The following is a 14,099-nucleotide window of genomic DNA, read 5'->3' as shown; positions in this document are numbered from 1 at the left end:
TTTTATTTCCTCCTTGCGTGGAGCCTGAAGGTCAACCCCAAGGAAGCTGCCATGAGAGAGAACAAAGGCAAGAGACGTTCTTGAGCCTATCAGTCCTTCATGTAACTTCTGGACAGGTCAGAACATACAACCACAGTTCTTTTGTAGGGGTCCAGCTTTTTTTTTTTTTTTTTTTTTTTTTTAAAATATGGTTGTGCAGTTGTCCCAGCACCATTTGTTGAAGAGATGGCAGTGAGTTTTTAGATGTGACACCAATAGCACAATCCATGAAAGATAAAACTTAGTAAGTTGGACTTTATTAAAATGCACTAAGTGAGGGGTGCCTTGGTTGGTTCAGTTGTTAAGCGTCTGCCTTTGGCTTAGGTCATGATCCCAGGGTCTTGGGATTGAGCCCCATATCAGGCTCTCTGCTCAGTAAGAAGCCTCCTCCCTCTCCCACTCCCCCTGCTTGTGTTCCCTCTCTTGCTCTCTCTGTCAAATAAATAAATAAAATCTCTTTTAAAAAAATGCACTATGTGATACTGTGATCTTAAAATAAAAAATATGTATCTGCTTTTCAGTCCTGTTCCTGACACAGAGCTCCTAAAACTCTTGGAATTTCCTAAGTGATCAGAGTGATAAAGGTGTCTTTTCTTAGGTTAATGAGGTGACTTTTAGAAGTTGTCTTAAGGGGGTGCCTGGGTGGCTCAGTGGGTTAAGTCCTCTGCCTTCAGCTCAGGTCATGATCCCAGGTTCCTGGGATCAGCCCCCCCTCATTGTCTCTCTGCTCAGCAGGGAGCCTGCTTCCTCCTCTCTCTGCCTGCCTCTCAGCCTACTTGTGATCTCTGCCTGTCAAATGAATAAATAAATAAAATCTTAAAAAAAAAAAAAAGTTGTCGTCTTAAGGTGGAAGCTGGTTGTCATTGGAGCCAACCATGTGATTAGAGATTGACACTTTTAATTCCCTCCCATCCCCAAGGAGGAGAGGGCTGGAGATCGGAGTTCAATTGATAATGGTCAGTGGTTTAATCAGCCACACCTGTGTAACAGAGCCTCCATAAAAATCTAAAAGGATGGAGTTGGGAGAGGTTCTAGGTTGGTGAATACAGGAAGATTTGGGGAGAGTAGTGCACTGGCTGAGGATCTGAAACTTCATACCTTTTCTCCATACCGTGCCCTGTGCATCTCTTTCATCTGGCTGTTAGTGATATCTTTTTATAATAAACTGGTAATCTAGGAATTTGTGAGCCACTTTAGCAAATTAATCAGACCCAAGGAGGTGGTCATTAGAACCTCTGGTATATAGCTGGTTAGTCCGCACAGGGCATCCTGGACTTGAGACAAGCATCTGAAGTGGGGTCGGGGGAAGTTGTGGGACTGATCACTTAACCTGTGGGATCTGACACTATGTCTGGGTGAATAAGAATTAAGAATTAAGCTGTAGGACACCCAGCTGGTGTCAGAGAATTGGTCGTTGGTGTGAGGAAACCACCCCCATCCCCCCACGTACACCCACAGTTTGGAACATTTACGCTGTTAAGAAGGAGAAGCCATAGGCTGTGAGAAAATACTTGCAAAACACAAGTCTCTTAAAGGACTTGTTTCTAAAATACATAAAGAACTCTTAAAATGTAATAATGTAGAAACAAGTTAAAAATTGAGCAAAAGCTCTGAAGAGATACCCTACCAAACAATATATACATAGATGCCAAATAAGCATATGAAAAGATGTTCAATATCATGGGAATTACAAATTAAACCATCAGTGAAATATTACTGTACATCTGTTAGATTGGCAAAATTTTGAAAAGCTAATAATACCAAAAGCTGGTGAAGATACAGAATAAGAATTTTATTTATTTATTTATTAGAGACAGTAACAGCAAGCATGAGTTGTGGGGGTGGGGCAGAAGCAGATTCTCCACGAAGCAGGGAACCTGACCTGGTGCTTGATTCTAGGACACTGAGATCATTACCTGAGTTGAAGGCAGACAACTGACTGAGCCACCCAACAGCCCCAGGAGTTTTCCTTCAATCCTAGTAGGAATGCAGAATGGTACAACTACTTTGGAAGATGATTTGGCAGTTTCTTAGAGGGTTAAAACATAGACTTACCATTATCCAGCAGTTGTATACCTATTTACTCAATTAAATTAAAAGCTTAAGTTTACAAATAAACTGTACATGAATTTTTATAGCAGCTTTTTTCATAATTGCCCCAAACCAGAAGCAAGCAAGATATCCTTTAATAGGAGAATGGATAAACTGTGGTACAAACACACGGTGGAGGGGCACCTCTGCCTTCGTTCGGCTCAGGTCATAATCCCGCATTGGGCTCTCTGCTTGACAGGGAGCCTGTTTCTCCCTCTCTGCCTGCCTGTCTGCCTACTTTTGATCTCTGTCTGTCAAATAAATAAATAAAATCTTTAAAAAAACAAAAACAAACCAAACAAACAATGGAATATTATTCAGCAATTAAAAAAGGTTGTCAAGCCATGGAAAGGTATGGAGGAACCTTTAGTAATATTGCTGAGTAGTAGAAGGCAATCTGAAAAGGCCTCAAATTATATGATTCCACCTACCTGACATTAAGATGTCAAATTTTAAGGGGCTCAAATTTACAACCTGAGATCAAGAGTCGCTACTAACTGCTTGAGCAAGCTCTACGGACTGAGCCAGCCAGGCATCCCTGGACTGACTGACTTATTTATTTATTTTTAATTTTTAACGTTTTATTAATTTTTTTAAAAAGATTTTAAGTAATCTGTATACCCACTGTGGGGCTTAAACTCAAAACCCCAAGATCGAGAGTCACATACTCCAGACTGTGCAGCCAGGTGCCCCTGGACTTTTTTTTTTTTTTTTGGTTAAGATTTTATTTATTTATTTATTTGACAGAGAGAGAGAGATCACAAGTAGGCAGAGTAGCAGGCAAAGAGAGAGGGGGAAGCAGGCTCCCTGCTGAGCAGGGATTCTGATGCAGGACCCTGAGATCATGACCTGAGATCATGACCTGAGCTGAAGGCAGAGGCTCAACCAACAGCCACCCAGGCGCCCCTGGACAATTTCTTTTTTTAATTGACATATAGTTGACACACAATGTTACATTATTTTCAGTGTTACATACTCTATAATGGAAATCTTCCTGAAGGTGTGCAGTGTTTGTCCGCTCTCATGCAAAACACAACTGGGCTCTTCGTCCTCAAATCACTCTGGATCTCCTGGAAAATAATGAACCTGAAAGTGTTGGCTTAAAAAAAAAAAAATCACAACATAGTGATTTGATGGCTCTATATATTATGCTATGCACACCGCAAGTGTAGCTGCCATCTCTCACCCTACGTCACTATTATAAGACCATTGATGTGTTCCCTCTGCTGTACCTTTCATCCCCATGACTTACTCATTTCATAACTGGAAGTCTGTATCTCCCACTCTCTTTGCCCATTTTGCCTTGTCTCCTTACCCTCTCCCTTCTGACAACCACTGGTTTGTTCTCTGTATTTAAGGTCTGCTTCTGCTTTTTTTGTTTGTTCATTTGTTTTGTGTTTTATATTCCATGTGTAAGTGAAATCATATGGTATTTGTCTTTCTCTGTCTAACTTATTTCACTTAGCATAATACCCTCTAAGACCATCAATGCTCTTATAAATGGCAAGATTTTTTTTTTTTTAATATGGTTAATACTCTGTTGTATATACATACCACATCTTTATCCATTCATCTACCGATGGGCATTTAGGTTGCTTCCATTTTTTATTTGTTGTAAATAATGCTGCATTAAAGATAAGGGTGCTTATATATTTTTGAATTAATGTTTTAAGTTTTCTTGGGTAAATACCCAGTGGTGGAATTACTGGATCATGTGGTATTTCTATTTTTAATTTTTTAAGGAACCTCCATATTGTTTTCCACAGTGGCATACCAATTTACATTCTTACTAACAGTGCTCAGTGGTCCCTTTTCTGAACATTCTTGCCAATACTTATTATTTCTTGTATGTTTTATGCGAGGTATTGTGACAGGTGAAATTGTGGACTTAAAAAAAAAAAAGAACACACCAAAACTTCCAGAATATTCTAGGCACTGATAACAAGGTAGAGAAGATGCCTGCTTTTGTGGACTTTAAAGTCCATTCATATAAAGTGATTGGATGTTTCCTTTAGGATAAGTCCAGACAGATGTGAGGAGATGATACTTAATTAACTTGAAGACTGAATATAAGATGTTAGCTATTTTTTTTAAAACGATATATTTATTCATTTGAGAGAGAGATCAAGAGAGAGCGTGTGTGCATGAGCTGGAGGAGGGGCAGAGGGAGAATCCTCAAGCAAACTTGCCACTGAGAGATGTGGGGTTTGATTCCAGGACTGGGAGATCATGACCTGAGTGGAGATCAAGAGCAGAATGCTCAATCTACTGAGCCACTCAGGTGCACCTATTTAAAGACAGAGGAAAAAGGCCAGCAGAGGGAACAGTTAGGTACAAAGTCTGTAAGGCTGGAACGACCTAGTGTGTTTGAGAAATAGAAAGAAAGCTAGATTTTTAATGGGTAAGGGGAGAATGATAACGAGATAAGATCAGAGAGTCAGTCATGGGTAGAATGGAGTCAGGCATCTGTAAGCCAGGGAAGGAGTTTAGATTCTATTTTAACTGAGATAGGAGGTTATTGAGTGGTTAAGCAGAGTAGAATATGATCTTTTTTTTTTTTTTTAAGATTTATTTATTTGAGAGGGAGAGAGAGAGAGAGAGAGAGAGAGAGAGAGAGAGAACAAGCAGGGGGAGCTGCAGGGGGAGAGGGAGAAGCAGATGCCTCAGTGAGCAGAGAGCCTGACATGGGGCTCAATCCCAGGACTGTGGGATTATGACTTTAGCGGAAGACAGATACTTAAATAACTGAGCCACCCAGGCACCCCTGATCTAACTTATTTATTTATTTTTTTTAAAGCATACTCTAGTTGCTCTGTGGAGAATGGTGGGACCGGGAGAGAGCAGGAGCTGGGAGCAAGTGCAGAAGCAAGGAAACCAGTTTAATAACTTCTCATAATTTGTTGCCAAGGAAGGAATGGATGTTTAGAGAGCTTGGACTTGGATGCTTAAGAAGGGAAGGAGAAAAGTAGCTATATAGTAGGGTATGTTTTGTAGGAGGATCTTTGGAATTTATTGAGGGAAAGATAAAGCCCACATTTTGTTTGGCTTGAGCAACTGAATGGATGGTGGTGCTATTGAGGCCAGGGTGAGTGTAAAATTTTAGTCATTTTAACCAGGTAGGTATGCATTTGTAAATAATGGTCAGACCTAAGAGTCCGGAGCTCAGGGGGAAAGATGGGACTTGCCGTATAGATTCTCTCTTATATCTACTCTCTCTTGCCTGTTTTTAAATTCTGCAGATCATCTGTGATACATGTTTTCTTTTAGAAACCTCAAAAATACATATAAAACTACAGATCCCCATGAACACCTTCTGTGCATATTCTTCTCCTCCACAAAAGTAACCACTGTGACCAATTTCAGATGTATACCTTTTTTGCATTTATTTATGGGTACCTATAGGAATATATAATTTTTGTCTGCAGTATATAATTTTTGTTTGCAAAAATAACACCATATTGTATATATTTTGTAACTTAAATGTTCTTGTAATCATTTAGTTTCATTTATTAATAGGTTACTTGTTTCAGTGGCTGCATAGTATTCTGTTCTATGGTATGAATATGTGATTTAACTGGTTGCCAATATATATTAGTTGGTTTCTTTAGGTTTTCTTTTTTATTATTATATGGATGGTTATTTTAATTTTTCTTAATTTAAAATACTTGATATAAAAAAGTAATATGTATATGTTCATCAATTATTAAAATTACCAGCATGTTTTTACAGAGCATCTGTTATTACTACAGTGATTCCCTATAATTATCTGGGGGAGAATCACTGTTCTAAAAATGTAGTCTGTACTTCCATGAGTCTTTTCTATATGAAGTTGATTTGAGTTTTTAAAATATATTTTATTTCTGTTGAGACCTTAAGTTTATTTTCTTTTCAACTTTGTAATTTTAACTTAGAATAATTAATGTATGCCATACCATTAAGAAGGATATTTTCTGGGCGCCTGGGTGGCTCAGTGGGTTAAGCCGCTGCCTTCGGCTCAGGTCATGATCTCGGGGTCCTGGGATCAAGTCCCGCATCGGGCTCTCTGCTCAGCAGGGAGCCTGCTTCCCTCTCTCTCTCTCTGCCTGCCTCTCCGACTACTTGTGATTTCTCTCTGTCAAATAAATAAATAAAATCTAAAAAAAAAAAAAAAGAAGGATATTTTCTCAGCAGTAAATTGTTGATACAGATCAGCAACTAGAATGGTAGTGTATCATGCATAATAAGATTAGCACCCAGATATTGGACTTCACTTGCTGTCTCTTGATTCACTTGTCTTGATGTCATAGTACTGTTAACATACATCCTTTGGGTATTGAGGACAAGGTAATAACTACATAGAATGTTGCAATGATGTCTTGGAGGATTTTTTGTATTACAAGACTTTGAATCAGAAGAGTAGTGGGGAGGGGCAGAGGAAGAAGCAGGTTTCCCGCTGAGCAAGGAGTCGGACTTGGGTCTTGATCCCAGGACAGTGGGATCATGACCTGAGCCGAAGGCAGATGCTTAACTGATAAAGCCACCAAGGCATCCCAGGTTTTAAACACTTTAAAACTCATCCTGATTGTGTTCAGAATAGGCACTGAATCTAGACACAAGGTAGAAACAAGGAGACTAGTTGGTAATTAAGTAATTTAGGAGGGAAGCATAATGCAGGAAGAAAAGTCAGGCTGTCAGAGGCCACATGGTAGAGTTGGTGAGAAAAGGTTGGATTCTGGATATGTTCTGCAGAGACTGTTGAATTGCTGACAGATAGGAAGGGAAATAAAAAAGGCAGGGTAGAGGTTTTTAGCCTGAGTGTATGAAAGGATGGAATTGTTATCAGCAGTTTAGTTTGATGTGTTTGATGTGAAATTTGGCGGGGTGTGGGGGGGCATTTTTTAGATAACCAAGTGAACTTGTTTGGAGTTTAGGAATGACATCTGGGATAGAAATATAAAGTTGGGACTCACTGGTATATGGATGACATTTAAGGCCATAATACTGGATTATATCCTTGAGGAAATGAGTGTAGAGAAGTTAAGAGGGAACCAGGAACTGAGCCCTAGGGCACTCCGACATTAAGAGAGGGGAGAAAACAGGAGGGATTTTCAAAGAAGCCTAAGAACAATCAGTGAGGTGGGACATAAACCTAGAGAACGAGTCTTAGGAGTTCAAGGAAAGAATGTAAACGATGGAAGAAGGAATGAAAAGCAATGTCATTTTGTTGATAGTTTAGACAGGATGAATACTAGAATTGGAAATTTTATTTAGCAGTGTTAAGGCTACCATTATTGTGTGGTCTTTGGTGAGACATGGAAATAGCCTGGTTAGCACTATACATATTTTTAATATGGGATTTTTTGATGTTTACAGTGTCTCCTTTTCCATGTTCAGATTTGCCGTCCTGTTGGTGGTATGTCTGGCAGTGGATCACAGCCTGGTTCAATGGGTAGCCTGACCATGAAATCACAACTTCAGATCACTGGTAAGTCTTAAAAAGATCTACATCTATACTTTTTTACCCCAAGATAAAAATAATCTTAAGAAAATCTTCAGTGGCTTTTTTAGGTGTTGAATTAATATTTGCTTGGTGAATGAAGAATGTTTAATCGTATAAAAATTATGTTTTTATTTCAGAATATTCTTGGGTGTTTTGAAGATTTTGTTTTTTCTCTCCTATTAAACATTGGAGTCTGGTCAGTTGCTATTGTTTTTTGTTTTGTATTAATGGCCTTGAGAGGTAACTCACATAGCACACAGTTCACTCATTTAGAGGATCATTGTTCCTTAGTATGCTCATTGTGTTTTATAACTGCCACCACAGTCAATTTTAGAAACCTCTACCTATTACTGGAGGACTTCCCATGTCTCCTAGCCACCCTCAGCCCTAGGCAGCCACTAATCACTTCCTGTCTGTAGATTTGCCTATTCTGGATCTCTCATATAAATGAAGCAGTAAGATGTATGGCTTTTTGTTTATGACTTTTTCCTCTTAGCATGTTTTCAGTGTTCATCTGTATTATAGCATGCATTAGTATTTCATTTCTTTTTATTGCCAAATAATATTGTAGGTATGAACATACTATATTTTATTTATCCATTTATCAGTTGGTATATGTTTGGGTTGTTTCTACTCTTTAGCTATTGTGAATAATGCTATGAACATTTATGTTCAAGTTCTTGTGAAATTTTGTCTTTTCAGTTCTCTTGAGTATATACCTACGAGGAGTCACTGGGTCATATAGTATATGTATTTCACTTTGCGAGGAATAACTCCAAAGTATTTTTCAAAGCATCCACACCATTTATATTCCATTAGCCCTCTATGAGGGTTTCACTTTCTCCACATGCTTGCCAGTGCTTGTTGTCTGTCTTTTTGATTATAGACATCCTAGTGGGTATGAAATGGTATGTCATTGTGGGTTTGATATGCATTTCTCTGGTGGTTAATGATGTTGAACATCTTTTCATGAGCTTATTGGCCATTTATATATTTTTTTGGAGAAATATCTGTTTAAATCCTTTAGTTACTATTATTACTTAACTAATATCTCTCTCTTTCTCTAACCATACTAGCCAAGTATATTGCTTTCATATTAGTATTCCTAATGCTCTACTATGCCATTTGTTATATTACATTCCTGCTCAAAACCCGTTAGTGCTTCTTTTTGGCTATAGTATAGAATTTCTGTAGCCTGGGCTAAGAGCTTTAACAGTCTGGCTCCATGTGGTCTCTTTGTAGGTATTTATAAATGAATTATTTGGTGAGTCACTGCAGTTTTTCCAGACATGCATGTGTCTGTATCACACAGTGAAACCTTGGCCTTTATCCTTTTAATGGCATTTATTTCTTATAGAACAATTATTCTCTGTATAGTATTTCAGCTTTTTAAAAATTTTTATTTATTTTAGAGAGCATATCAGTGGGTAGGGGGGTGTGGCAAGCAGAAGGGAAAGAATTTCAAGCAGACTCCATGCAAGCACAGAACCCAACAAAGGGCTCAATCCCAAGGCACGGAGTTCATGACCCAAGCTGAAACCAAGAGTTGGATGCTCAACTGACTTGAGCCACCCAGACACCCCAGTATTTTAGCTTTTATTATACCTGTCTTTTTTTTTTAATTAAGATTTTATTTATTTATTTATTTGTTTGTTTATTTATTTTTAAACATTTTATTTCTTTATTTGGGGGTGAGAGATTGAGCACATGAGCACAAGCAGGGGAAGCAGCTGGCAGAGGGAGAGGGAGAAGCAGGTTCCCCACTGACCAGAGAGCCTGACGTGGGGCTCAGTCCCAGGACCCTGGGATCATGACCTGAACCGAAGGTAGCTGCTTAACCAGTTGAGCTATCCAGGTGCCCCAAGGTTTTATTTATTTATTTGAGAGAGAGAGAAAGAGCACGAGCAGGGTGAGGGGCAGAGAGAGAAGCAGACTCCCTGCTGAGCAGGGAGCTAGATTCAGGCCTTAATCCTGGGATCTACCTCTGGATTGTGAATATTGGGCCACAAACCATATCCTTATTATCTTTCTCAAAACCTAAAAGTGAATTATATAAAAACACTTTCGTAAGGTGACAGCGTCTTAGAATTTATTTGGGGGGATTCCTTCACTATAGTGTCTTTCCTTAGCGATGTCTGATTCTCAGTGAAAGGTATTAATATTTCTTTGTTAAGCAAGATTCTGATTGTTTTCCGGTGCTCCCCATCCTGAAGCTAGCCTGAATAGCTGATTTAAATTGAGCCTGCTTCTTATTATTTTTCTTTTTTGGGGCAGATTAATATTGAAACCTTTGATTGGAATGATCTTTAAAAAAACGTCTTTACCGGGGCGCCCGGGTGGCTCAGCTATTAAGCATCTGCCTTTGGCTTGGGTCATGATCCCAAGGTCTCCGGGATCGAGCCCTGTATCAGGCTCCCTGCTCAGCAGAAAGCCTGCTTCTTCCTCTCCCACTCCCCCTGCTTGTGCTCCCTCTCTCGCTGTGTCTCTCTCTGTCAAATAAATAAATCTTTAAAAACAAAACAAAACAAAAAAAAACGTCTTTACCTTTTCAGGTTACATGAGTAATGCACATGTTTTTTAGTTTTACAAACTCAGTAAAATAATAGTCAGGGGTCTTATTTATCATCTTAGTCCTCAGAGATGATATTTTTACTTGTTTAGGTTTCAGTGTATGCTCCTTTTGAATTTTTCTTTGCATACTGCTTATCATAGTTGCTATCATTATCATAGTAGGAAGCATATTTAATAAAAGCCTGAATGCACCTCAGGAAGACAAAATTCTTGGCATTTATAAGGTTTTAATCTTGGGTCTATATTTTCTGAGAATGCACAAATACAAGGCAAAAACAGTTTAATAAAAACAAAGAATGATAAAAATTATATATTTGGCAAATATATCATTAGATATGAGACAAATGGAGGGCATAAGATTATAAAGAGTAATGTGCCAAGTTGAATAAATCAACTGTGCTTCATAATTCATTGTTTACTTCTTTGCTTTTGATGCTAGAAACCTTAGAACTTAAGTTTTTTGCACAGATCCCTTTAATGACATTATAATTTTTATTCTGTGTAAATGGATCAGTTATAGTATTGTCTTGTTTTGTTTTTGGTAAGCTGCCTCAACATCTTTCTAGAATCAAGGAGGGCATAAATATTCAAGTTTAAAAAATAAATGCCATGGTATATGGTAATGTCAAGAAGAGAGAACAACTTTGGTCAGGAAAGAGAGATCAGTATTTGACCAAAGTTGCTGTCAAAGGAGTCGGTGCTTAAAACATTGTTACTATTTAAATGCAGGAGGTTATTTTTTTAAAATGTAGGGAAGTAGAAGGGATCTTTTTAGGAGACAATATGGGCAAGAGGCACAAAGCAGGGAAATGCACAAGACTTCACCAGTGCCCCTAACAGCCACTGCTACAGAGTGGGGGAACCATGAGAATTTAATGGGGAGTGGGTCCTCTCCTTAAGGTGTGTGTCAGGGCTATAAAAAAATCATATTTGGAAGATGCAGAGTGTAATCAGGGCTTTTAACAAAGAGTAATCAATTGTGTTTGTGTTTTAGAAGGTTGCTGTGAAAGACTGATAAGAGTTGAGTGTCATAGTTAAAATCCTGTTCTGTGGTTCTGCTCTAGTTTCTTGGCTTTTTTTTTTTTTTAATTTTATTTATTTATTTGTCAGAGAACGTCATCAAGGGAGCAGCAGCCAGAGGGAGAAGCATGCTCCCCACTGAGCAAGGAGCGTGATTGGCACTTGGTCCCAGGACCCTGGGATTGTGACCTGAGCTGAAGGCAGACACTTAACTGACTGAGCCACCCAGGCATCCCCTTCCTTTTTTTTTAAGTGGGCTCCACTACTACTATGGAGCCCAACACAGCTCTTGAACTCATGACCCTGAGATCAAAACCTGAGTTGAGATCAAGAGTCTGATGCTTAACCAACTGAGTCACCCATGTGCCTGTGTCTTTTTCTTTTTCTTTTTTCTTTTTTTTAAATCCAAGTATTTCAGCAGCATTTATTGAAGAGACTGATTTTTCTCCATTGAGTATTCTTGGCTCTTATCAAATATCAGTTGACCTTATATGTTTGTGTTTATTTCTGGGCTCTCAGTTCTGTTCCATGGGTCTGTTTTTATGTCAGTACCATATGATTTTGATTACTATTGCTTTTTTTTTTTTTAAGATACATTTTTTATTTATTTGAGAGAGAGAGAGAGCATGCACATGGGGGCGGGGAAGGGCAGAGGGAGAGAGAAACCTAAGTAGACTCTGTGCTGAGTGCAGAGCCCAATGCAGGGCTCAGTCTTATAACTCTGAGTTCATGACCTGAGCTGAAACCAAGAATCAGTTGCTTAACCAGCTGTGCTACCCAGCCGCCCCAGTTACTGTAGGTTTATAGGATAGCTTGAAATTAGGAAGTATGATGCCTCCTTCTTTGTTCTTTCTCAGGATTTCTTTTGATATTCAGGGTCTTTTGTAGTTCCATATAAATTTTAGGAGTGTTTTTTCTACGTTCATCAAAAATGCTACTAGAGGGGCACCTGGGTGGCTCAGTGGGTTGAGGCCTCTGCCTCCTGCTCAGGTCATGATCTCAGGGTCCTGGGTTTGAGCGCCGCCGCATTCGGCCTCTCTGCTCAGCAGGGAGCCTGCTTCCTCCTTCCTCTCTGCCTGCCTCTCTGACTACTTGTGATCCCTGTCTGTCAAATAAATAAATAAAATCTTAAAAAAAAAAATGCTACTAGAATCTTGATAGGTAGTGCACTGAATCTGCAGATGGCTTCTTACTCTTACTATTTTCTTACCTCTTTCAAATTTCTTTCTTTTTTAAAAAATTTTTAAGTAGTCTCCACACCCAGCATGGGGCTTGAACTCATAACCCTGACATTGAGTCATATGCTCTACCAACTGAGCCAAAAAGGGGCCCCTATTTTTAACCTCCTCTATCATACATGCAGACATACATAAATTCCTTTTAATTATTTATTTGCAATATATATTTGCTAATTGGTCATCCTCACCTGATAGAGGGCAAGTAGAAAATTTATTTCAGAGAAATGACACTTTTGTAAGCTGTAGCAACATAGAGGTTTAAAAATTCATAGTGCTGTTGTTAACTGGATTGTTTAGAGAACTCGGATGTAAGTTTTAATTTCACTAAATTTTTTATAAGAGTATCAAAGGAGAGGCAGTGTCAGCTTTCCTTTTCACCATTTACATAGAATAAAAAAGTATAATAACGATGCGTTACTAACACTTAACTTTGTTTTAAAGATTTATTTATTTGAGAGAGAGGAAGGCAGGTGGCAAAGGGAATTGGAAAGAGAAAGAATCTCAAGCAGACCCCCTGCTGAGCACAGAGCCTGATTTCATCACCCGATCAGAAATTAAGAGTAAGATGCTTAACTGACTGAGCCACCCAGATGCCCTGCATTAGTAACACTTTCTCTAACTTGAATCTAATGTATGGAAATATCCTGAGTAGCCATTTAGCTGTTCAAGTTTGAGTTGAGTAAGAAAGATTGTCTTTCGTACTACTATTTCATGTGGATCTAGGTAATTCGTTGAGGTAGTTGCTTTGGGAACTTCTGTTAGCTTTAATCATCTGTTCACATTTTAATTGAATATTGTTATTGAATGTCTCTGTACTGTTCTTTGTATTGGTCAGTAGCTTTCCTGTGTAATTTATTAGATGTAAAAATTATAGCAGGAAGTAATAAATACTTTCAAATGCTTTGACTATTCTGCCATTAAAGCTTCTACACTTAAACTCTTGGGGAAGTCATCTAACCCACAACCCCTAGTTTTAGTGACGAAATCTATATAGATTAATGACTCCCATCTTCAGGGGAGTTAATGGCCCTGGAATTTAGTCTTGGTTCTGATACTTAATTGTTTTATAACCTTGTGCATGTCACTAATATCTCTGAGCCTCTTTTCTTAGCTGTGAACTGAGGACGTTAACATCTTTGTCACATGGTTGTTGGGAGACAGTGTATATGAGTTGGAAAACTCTAAAACACTGTGTAAGTATAGATTATTCTCTTTCCCCTGATTCTTTATTTCCTTCTCCTTCTAGTATTACTCATCTAATTTAATATCTTAACAGCAACGTAAGCTTAAAATTTTAAATAAAGTTCATTGATTATTTTACATTACCTTTATCATCCTAATTTTACTTTTTTTTTTTTTTAAGATTTTTTATTTATTTGAGAGAGAGCATGAGCAAATGAGAGCACGAGCAGGGGAGAAGGTCAGAGGGAGAGGGAGAAGAAGACTCCCCACTAAGCAGGGAGCCCGATTCAGTGCTCCATCCCAGGACCCCAGGATCATGACCTGAGCTGAAGGCAGATGCTTAACTGACTGAGCCACCCAAGCACCCTCATTCTAATTTTCTTTAAGTTTAAAAGAACGAATGGCAAGAATGGCAGTGTTCGTGAAAGATAGTTGATGATTATGTAAAAGTTTAATTTATAAGTGTTAACATTGTTATG

At 38.5% G+C, this 14,099-nt stretch overlaps 1 protein-coding gene across 5 annotated transcripts in view; it reads left to right on the top strand.

The window, feature by feature from the left end:
- The window catches only part of ITCH (itchy E3 ubiquitin protein ligase), a 131,373-nt gene that overhangs the window by 35,115 nt on the left and 82,159 nt on the right, over positions 1-14,099 (top strand). For 4 of the 5 annotated variants that reach the window (XM_032350908.1, XM_032350910.1, XM_032350911.1 and 1 more), the window contains one exon: positions 7,504-7,594. In XM_032350908.1, the coding sequence (XP_032206799.1) occupies positions 7,525-7,594 (70 nt within the window). In that variant the 5' untranslated portion in view covers positions 7,504-7,524. Of the gene's footprint in view, positions 1-7,482; positions 7,595-14,099 lie in introns of all 5 variants that reach the window. The other variant, XM_032350909.1, reaches the window with a different exon arrangement.

The sequence above is a fragment of the Mustela erminea genome, chromosome 7 (genome assembly GCF_009829155.1).
Source record: "Mustela erminea isolate mMusErm1 chromosome 7, mMusErm1.Pri, whole genome shotgun sequence".
In the NCBI taxonomy this organism is placed as follows: Eukaryota; Metazoa; Chordata; class Mammalia; order Carnivora; family Mustelidae; genus Mustela; species Mustela erminea.
This window is presented reverse-complemented; position numbering and strand designations above follow the sequence as displayed.